This window comes from Pteropus alecto, unplaced genomic scaffold (assembly GCF_000325575.1).
Source record: "Pteropus alecto unplaced genomic scaffold, ASM32557v1 scaffold143, whole genome shotgun sequence".
Classification (NCBI taxonomy): domain Eukaryota; kingdom Metazoa; phylum Chordata; class Mammalia; order Chiroptera; family Pteropodidae; genus Pteropus; species Pteropus alecto.
In genome coordinates, this window is record NW_006434828.1 from 2,634,419 (window position 1) to 2,643,775 (window position 9,357).

General features: G+C 61.6%; 1 protein-coding gene across 1 annotated transcript in view; it reads left to right on the forward strand.

The window, feature by feature from the left end:
- The first annotated feature begins 1,755 nt into the window (after positions 1 to 1,755).
- RAMP1 (receptor activity modifying protein 1) overlaps positions 1,756 to 9,357 on the forward strand; it is a 23,877-nt gene continuing 16,275 nt past the window's right edge. Inside the window, exons 1-2 of the mRNA XM_006909927.2 lie at positions 1,756 to 1,851; positions 2,686 to 2,846. Of these exons, the coding sequence (XP_006909989.1) occupies positions 1,756 to 1,851; positions 2,686 to 2,846 (257 nt within the window). The remainder of the gene's footprint in view (positions 1,852 to 2,685; positions 2,847 to 9,357) is intronic.

Genomic DNA, 9,357 nt, shown 5'->3' on the forward strand with positions numbered 1-9,357 from the left:
CTGCCGGCCCCTGGGGTCAGAGGCCCCGAGCGTCCTGTGAGTTGCCGAGGGAGGCTCACCCTGAAACCCCACAGGGGTGGACCCCTCTTTTTGAGGTTCCCATTTCTCAGATCAAGAAACTGTGGCCGGCGAGGGGAAGAGGGCAGCCCGAGCCCCGAGCCCCATGAGGCCTCCTCTGTGCCTGGCCAGCAAGGTCGGGGTGTGGGGGGTCCCTGGAGGCACGAGAGCCCTCGGCCCCCCAGTTCTCGGGCCTCCCTGGGGGCTCCGTTTCAGCCCCCAGCCCCCACCTCATCCCAGCCTCCCCCCAGCTCGGGAGGGTGACAATTTGGAGTCCGTGCTTCTCTCTCTGTGACCGGGTGGGCTGTCCTGCCAGGGGTGCAGGCCCAGACCAGGGGTGGCCTAAGATGACGGCCATCGGTCCTGGCTCTCCTAGACTCAGCCACGCTGTGGCCCTGTCTGTCCGTCGCCGTCACTGTGCCCGAGGGACCCTACGGCCTCCGGGCTGCTGCCATTCACCCTCCATCCCGGGGCCATTCCCGCTGCGGGGGGAGGGAGCCGTTTCTCTGAGCCGCTTCCCGAGGCAGCGCAGACGGCGGGGGCCGCTGCCCCGACACGCTGTCACACGCCGTCACACGGGGAGGAACGCGTCCGCCCCGCCCGGCCGTTTGAAGATGAGTGATGGATGATTCAGTTTGCGGTCACACGGGAGTAGAACCCAAACAGCTGGTTTTCCAACTGTCATCTTGTCTCTCTTTCCAGTGAAAGAAGCCACATCTGGCTGATGGAAGAAAAGTCTGTCTTGCTCCTGCTCACAAATGGGGCGCGGTTCCCAGCCCCCCGCCCCCCGCCCCCGCTGACAGAGAAAGGCTGAGCTATGCTCCCCAAGAGAGGAAGGAAAGCGGGGTCTCCATCCCCACAGAGCAGGGGTCCCGCCCTTGGTGGGCAGAGGGGGCTCAGAGAGACGGGTGAGAGATGCAGCACTGAGCGGGGCCAGGCCAGGGCCAGGCCAGGGTCGGGGCAGGGGCCAGTCCTGCTCCCGCGAGGCCGGCGGGGTGGGGCCGGCGGCCTGCTGTGTGGCCCCCCGAGGACGAGGACTCAGGAGATACCTGCATACGCGGGGGCCACCGCGCAGGAGGACTGTGGACTGGGGACGGCCCCTCAGAGCTGCTGCACTGGCACCCCCCGCTGGGGACGGCGGTGGTGCCGCTGCACCTGGGCCTGGCCCTGCTGGGCTGTCGGTGGCCTCTGTCCCCTGGTCCTCCGGTGGCTGGGAGCCACCAGCGTCCTTGTCACATTTTCCCCAGCATCGTGTCCACCCCAGCGGGTTTCTCTGCAGCTGAGGGCCCACCCCAAGATGTGCCTTCATCACCCCAAAACTGACCCTTCCAGAACGGGAGGCGAGCCCGCCAAGCTTCCTGTCCCTCCTTGGCCGGCCCAAGGCAGCGACTCGCCCCCATGCAGAGTGTCCACTGATAAAGCTGCCGTCGCCGGTCCCTGACTTGACGGATATTAATGTGCAGAGGTGCTGGGGGGCCCACACGTGGGTCAGATAAGGGGGGGGTGACAGGGTGGCAACACGCCTCTCAGAGAAGAAAAAACTTTCTGCCGCCTAAGTGACACGTGGAGGAAGTGGGCTGGGGCGGTGTGTTTGGGGCGGCCGGGACCTCGGGCGAGGAGGCAGGAGGAGGGCGGCTGGATCTGGGCCTGGGCTTTGCAGGGAAAGGCACCCTGTAGGGGACGGAGGTGCCGGGAGCCATGGGGACTGTGCGGGGTGCACGATCCTCGGATGAGGCCGAAGGGCAGCTTGAGTTCCTCCCCAGACAGAGCCTCGGCGCTGCCCCCGTCCCACAGGTGGGCTTCCTTGGGGTGTCTGGGTGGGGCAGGTGTCCCCGCCACTGGGCTGGGGCCAGCACAGCCTGGGGGCGGTGGGGGAGCCGGCAGGCGGCCCTAAACAGCCCGTGGAGGGCGCCCGCCCCCACCTGCCCCACAGACAGGCTGAGCAAGCAGGGGGCGGGGGGCTGCAGTGAAGAGACGGCCCAGGAGGAGCGTCCCCGCCCGCCTGCCCCGCGTCCGCCAGCGCCAGTGCAGGCTCCGGGCGACGGCGAATTTCGATTTGTGCAGCGCGTGCTAAGCCAACAGCTGCTCGGTTTGGGTCGTGCGTCTATCAAGGTGGGAGGTCGAACGCGCCACGTCCCAGGGCGTCAGCTCGGTTCATAACTGGCAGGTGTCCAGCACGGGGGGGTGAGCTGCGGGCTCCCAGGGGTGGTGAGCCCGGCCCCAGGTGCCCTGTCCTGCTGCCCCCGGGGTGGTGGTGACTCCTGCTCCTCACCCGGGGCCAGGGGCCTGGTGGCATCGAGGTGAGGAGCCTGGGCTTGGTCCCAGTGAGTCTTTCTCATGGCCTCAGTTTCCACGTCTGTGAGGTGGAGGTGGGAACACGTCGGGTCGGGTGAGGATGAAACAGCGCGTGCCTATCCGGCCCTGTGCCTGGTGCCACCGTGCCGCACACTCTCGCTGCAAGGGACGGTCTCTACCAGCAAAGGGGGGGGAGGGGTGTGGCCCTCATCCAGGTGCTCACAGACCCAGGGCAGCAACCAGGTGGCTCTGGACGGGAGCGCCTCCCTGACGGATGTGCTGGCTGGAGAGCCCAGCATGGGGCGGGCAGGCGGCGAGGCCAGAGGGTGACAGTCCCCACACGCTGTCATTGCAGTGCATCTCCCCTTCGTGGCCACCGCCTGCCAGGACGCCGACCACGGTGCCCTCCTCCAGGAGCTCTGCCTCTCCCAGTTCAGGGTGGACATGGAGGCCATCGAGAGGACGCTGTGGTGTGACTGGAACACGACCATCGAGTGAGTCCCGTGTGTCCCCTGATGGGAGGGACATGGCTGGGGGGAGGGGGCCTTGGGGCCGCAGAGCCCAGATTCCACTCGAGGCCACGGTGAGGGGTTCTTCACCACAGCCCAGGGTGACGGGACGTGGCCATGGGCGGGGGAGAGGTCGAGGGGGATGAGGGCCCAGTGACAGGTGCGTGGGGACAGTGAGGGGCAGGAGGAGGTGTATTTGTGGCGACCAGGGGTCTGGTACAGGGGTCCTTGAGTCGGCAAGAGATAGAGGGTCTCGTCTGAGCCATGTCCAGTCTGAGGTGCCTGTAGCCAATCCAGGAGCAGGGCTCTGGGGACTGAGGCGAGCCCGGCCTCGAGCCCAGAGGCCTCAGGTGGCCGAGTCTCTGTGACAGGAGCCCCAGCTTGCAGGGGTGTCCCCGCTGGTTCACTTGGTCCCGTGGTCAGGCCGAGGCTGTCCTTCCCGCCATGTCCGGGGCTCAGAGCTCCCGGGGGACTTGAGGAGACCGTCCCTGGGGGGCGTGGCTGAAAGCTCCACATTGAGGACGTCTGACACAGATCCCCTTCCCCTTCGTGACCAGGTAATTCTGCCGAAATGCCCCCTTCCGCCCCACGGGGCTCGTCTGCTGCCTCCCTTGCCCCTCGGGGGGTTGAGCCCCCCACTCCGGCCCAGGCCCTGCAGTCCTAGTCCTGGATCAGACCTGGTGGGAAGAGGCAAGGAAGGGGAGAGGCCGACGGGAGCCCCGGAGCCACCAGAGTCGCCCTCCTCGGCCTTCTCTGCACCCCAAGGCCTCTTTGGAGACCTCGAGGCTTCATTTTCTAAGCTGAAAAATTAATCATGAGTAAGAAATAGCGGGGCGAGGTGGAGGGCAGGCTGCCAAAAACCAGAGCAGCCTGTTCTCCAGGGGAGCTCACCTGCGCCCCCCTGAGCGAGTTTGTTCGAGTTAAAGACCCTGGTAAGGACAGGGGGACCGCACCGTGGGCTGGAGAAGCGCACTCAGGCGAGTGACAGAGGTCTGTGTGGACGGGTTCCAAACCGGTGACACTGGGGAGCGGCAGCAGGGACATGTCCCAGTCACCCCCGGGCCCTCGGGGCTCTGCAGCCTCAGAGCCCACGGTGAGACAGCTGGACGTAGAGTCACTGGGCGGGGGGAGGTTGCTAGGAAATTCATTTTATTTAAAAGGAAAACCAAGTTAATTGAGGGAGCGAGAAGCAGAAGCCCCCATTATCACAGCGTCTCAGCAAGGCAGCTGGGGCCTCCGGCCCCTGGGCCTGGGCTGGGCATGATCACAGCCGGAGACTTCCATTCTAATCCCTGGAACCTGAACCATGTTACATGACATGACATGTGACAGTAGGTGACGTATGTTACATTGTATGACATGTTATACTACGTGGCATCTATTACATTATGTGGCATACGTTACATTTATGTTACATCGTGTGACCTGTTACATTGCGTGGCATGTGTTACGTTACATGGCAAAGGGGAAGCGAATTGCAGACGGAACTGAGGTTGGTAGCCCGCTGACCTTGAGGTGGGGATGTTATCCCCGATTATCTGGGTGACTTCAATGTCATCACAAGCGTCCTTAAATTGTCCCAGCTTTGGCCATGAGAGCACTTCAAACCGGCTTTTGTGTCCTTTTGACATACCCCCATCCTCTTGGGGGCACTTCCTTTCTTTCTGGTATCACAAGATGTTTCAGGCTCATCTTGCACATCTTCTGACCCTGCCATTTCTCCAAGGAGCCCCGGTTCCTTTTGTTAAAGAATGGTGCTTAGAAGCCAAGATGCGTACAAAGAGAGATGTAGATGATACGGGTACAGATACAGATAGTTACAGATACAGATATTAACACACACGCATATACATTCACACCAGGGAGTTAGGTTGACCAATGAAACCGCGCAAGTGCTCAAGATGCAAACATGGCTGAATTCCCCTTTAACCAAAAAAAATATTAACAGTATTAATTTCAAGGTGTCGGCTTCCAGGCTTATAGGGTCTGGCGAGCCCCAGCTGACGCTGCAGCACGGGGCCGGAATCTCTGACCTTGCTCCCAGAGCCCTTCGGCTGGCGGGGCAAGGCCTGGCCCCATTGTCAAAGGCAACCTCCTTAAAGCCGGTTCATTGCAGACGTGAGCCGCATCTCCAAAGCAGCCCCAGTGACACCCAGGTCGGTGTTTGGTTGAGTCACTGAGGACAACCAGGCCTGGCCAGGTTGGCAGCGGAGACTGACTGTCACCTCGGGGTTCTGAGAGTCTGGGCTCCATTCAAGAGGAGGCTCAGAGAAGTGCCAGTTCCCTCGCCCCCCAACCCAGCCCCTTGGCTCCCCTTCTTTGCACCCCATTCCCACCCACTCCCTGTGGGCACCGACCTCGTTAGCTCCTACATTTTCCTTCTTGCATTTCTTTAGCATGAATGCACAGATGTGTTAGTTTTTTCCTTGCATCCTCTTACGTACAGGCCGGATAATGCAGATCTTCTTTGCACTTGGGTTTTTTTCACTTAAGTGTGTCCTGTAGACAGACCCTATCAGTGAGCAGAAGGCCTGCTCGCCCCTTTCCCCCGCTGGGGGCGCCCCGCCATGCTTCGTTTTTACCCGCTTACCTAGGGAGGGGTATCGAGATTTTTCCAGTACCTTCCAGTTTCAGGCAGTGTCGAGTGAATGGCCTTGTACACGTGCATTTTCACGTTGTTGGAGCTGCATCCTCCAGGTAGAGTCTTGGAAGTTGGGGTTGCTGGGTCAGCGGTGAGAGAGCAGGTCGTTCATTACGTCCGCCACTTTCCCTCCAGAAGGGGGTTCCTCCCCGTCAGCGTGGGGGGCGAGGGGGGGGGCGTTTCGCCACAGCCTCGCCTACAGACTGCGCTGGTCCACAGCTTTGAATATTCATCATCTGATAAAGGAGAAATGGGGTCTCGGGGTGTGTTAATTTGCATCTCTCTAACTATGAGTGAATCTGAGCACCTTTCATATGTTTAAGGGCCGTTCTTACAGCTTTTTTGAGAATCATTTTTTCCTGTCTTTTCCCGTTTCGTCAGTTTTCTGGCCCTTTTGAAAGCGTTCTTGGTGTCGGAGGAGACGTTAGGCCTTTGTCTCCTGGTTGGTCCATTGTCTTTCCACGGTTTCTGGTGTTTCTATTGGGTGTCATTTTTTCCGTGTGGTCACACGCCTCGGTCACTCATCAGCTCTGGATGTGAGTCATGGTTGGAGAGTCTTTCTCTACAATACACCCAGGTTCAAGAGGGTCCCGCCTCGTTTTCCTCGCGAGCTCGTATGATTGGAGTGGCACGTCTCAACCCCCGGTCTCTCCGGAGTTTATTGTGGTGCGTGGTGTGAACTGTGAAGGGAATTTTATCTTTTTCCAGTTGCTCTGCCCAGTCGTCCTGTTTATGAAAAGCCCATCTCGCCCCCGGCCCCGGCGATTCGAGATGCCATCTTTGGCCTGTACTAATCTTTCTCGTGCTCTTTGCTCTCTGTAAACTGTCTCTTTCTCAGACCTTCCCCATCCTACCTACCTGCATCTACCACATTACTGTCCCCGCCAGAACCAGCAGTGGGTCCCCACCGCCTGCGGAATGTTCGCTCAGCGATCGCTTACCTCACTCTGCGAGAGTTAGTTGGTGAGCATTTATTGAGCACTCACTGCGTGCTGGACAAAAGCACTTAACGTATATTACCTCGCTTAAATAAGCAGCAACCCAGGAGGAAGTAGAATTATTTTAACCCCCGCTTTATCTACCCAAGGTCGCAGCTGGTACAGTCTCTTTGAGTCCAAAGTCCCAGCTTTTGACACTCCCTGGAGGCACGAGCTGGCCTGCTGAGGTCCATTTGCATTGGGATACCAAGCCTGGCTGGTGCTCGGCTTTCCAGGGTCTAGGGGTCTCAGGGTGGACACGCTGGTCCAAATGACTGGGCAGAAGGAAAGGAAAAGAAGGAGCAGAAAGAAGGGTAGGCACAGTGAAGGGTGGCGGGGCCCTGCGTGCAGACAGGAGGGCCCTGGATGCTGGGGGACAGCGTCCAGCAGGGAAGCAGGGCCCTGAGGCGAGGGATGGACAGGCAGAGAGCCAGACAGCCGCGGCCGGAGGACCACGGGCCAGGAGGCAGCTGACTGTGCAGGCTCCGGGAAAGACCCCTCGCCGGGCCAAGTGTGGTTACGTCTGCTGCGGGGCGAAGGTGGCGGCCGAGTGAGCAGAACTGGGCAGTCGTTGGAGTCTGGGGTCCAGGGCCAGACTGAAGGTGAGGACAGGGAACTCCAGAGGCCAGAGCCGCCCAGCGCCCGCCACCTGAGCTCATGGCTGTCCCAGGGGGCTCTGGAGAGGCTGGAGGGAAGCTTAACAGGTGGCGCGTCAGAGGAGACTCACCTTCCCCCTAAGCGACAGGGACAGATGGGAGCGAGGCAGCCTTCCGCAGGATGCGCACTCAGGAAGAGATGGGGAGAAGACCCAGCGGGGGCTTGGGGGCTCTCTGGTCCCCCGACTTGCAGTTCCAGCTCCCATGTGGAACCAGACGTGGGGGGAGGGGTGTGGCAGCCCTGCCTCACTCGGGACGCTGCGGGGGTGCGCAGTTCTTCCCACGGTACTTCTGAGCAGCTCTGAGCGCACCTCAGAGACAGAGGTTCCTCACGTGGGCGCAAAGGGCCGTGAAGCCTTCGAGCCACGTCCCAAAAAAGGGACAGTGGACACTCCTGAGTGGCCCGCGTGGATTCCTTGCTCTGGCACCTCGAGGTCTGCTGTAGTCAGCGCTCAGCCCGTGAGCGCAGCCGCCCAGCGTGGCTCTGCGGTTTACCCGGCTGAGGCTCTCCAGCTGGCCCGACCCAACCCCGGTCCCCTGGCCCGCGCCCCCGCCTCCTGGACCGCAGCCCGACCCCATCATGAAACTGGCTCCAAGTTTGCTCCTGAGTCCCTCCACGTTGGGGAATGCCGGAGGTGCCTCCGCGTCCACCGGCGTCTGACCTGTCGCTGCACCTGTCCCTGCGGGGCAGAGGGGCTCGGCCGGGTGGGTCCCCTCTGTGCGCCAGGCCACGTCCATCCTGCCCCAGATCAGCTCATTAAGCTGCAGCCCTGGTTTGCTAATGGACATTTAACGTAGATTAACGTATTAACTAGGGACCTAATCTAGTTTGGGGAGCTGTAGGGAACAGGAGAAAATGTGTCATCGGAAATGCTCCTTTCTGAATCGCGGAGCAGGGAGGACAAGAACCTCAGCCCGGGGACGCAACGGGGAAAAGGTCAGTTTCAAAGTGATCACGCAGCGGATTTCCTCCCCAAAACGAGGAAGGCTGGGTGGATTTGGGGACCGGAGGCCCCTCACCCCTCCCGTCCTGCACAGTCGCAGGCTCCGAGGCGTCACCCCAGGCCGGGGAAAGATGTCACAGGTAGCCAGTCATCAGCGATCAGGCCCCAGAAAGCCCCACTTCACCTCCACGCCATCCCAGGCCCTCCGCCCCCTGCCCTAAAGCTTCCGGACTCAGACGGCGATCACGTCCTCCTCGGCTCACGGCAGCTTCAGTGACACAGTCCTGGGTTCGAGGGGCCCGGGTCTCCGCGGCCTGCCTCCCTGGGGTTCCTCTCTGCCGTGCTGACCCCGCGATGGGGCACGAAGACTCCTCCAGCCCAGCCTGAGGAGCAACCCAATTATGAGGAGGGGTCTCTAGTCCCAGGGAGGGGGCAGCAGCACAGTGTGTTAATAGAAGGACCCAGAACAAATGTTTAGTGTGCTGGCTGCAGTGCAGCTACTTCAGCCGTGAGCACCAAGCCGAGAGCTCTGATTCTGGTGACCGCTGACATAGCAGGGACGACGACCCGGAGTGGGGGCCCTGGCCCCTCTGCTGCGATGCTGCCCCCCGCTTCGTGTGTGTCGCCTTAAGCGTCAGCAGCACCACTAGGACAGCTGCTTGCATTTTGAATTCCAACAGGAACTGAGGGAGGCGTCCTTCAACCACAGGGCCAGTCCGGGGCAGCAGTTTGTCACCCTCCCAGGGGTCCGGGCACACTCAGCCCCCTTCACTGAGGCCTCAGGAGGGGCCATGCCCAGGTGCCTGGCAGACCGGTCACTAGAGCCCAGGTGGTCGGTGTGACCTCCCTGGCCCTCGAGAGTGGACCATGCCAGGACCACCGCCCACCCGCCCTGTGCCGCCCTGTGCCGCCAGGCCGGCCTGCTCAGGACATCACTCCTGCCCCCTGGCCCCGGACCTGCAGGGAGGGGTGTCAGACACGGCTTTTCAGCAGCTGGGCAGGGGGGTGTGGGCAGGTATGGTGTCTCCCGCAGAGCCTGTCTCCCACGCTTCATTTGACCTTCAGCTGGAGTCCTCCTGGCGGAGGGGCCGGAGGTCCTCCCCTGTGGGTGTCAGCCACGGGAAGAAACCCCGAGCTGGGCTGGGAGCCCTCAGGGCCACCCTTGGACTTGTCGGGTCAGTTCCGCTGAGTGAGGCCAGAGCAGCCCCACCCGGGTGGTGGGCAGAGGCCCCAGCTGTGACAGGGAGGCATCCTGGGTTGGCCTGGGGTCACATTCCT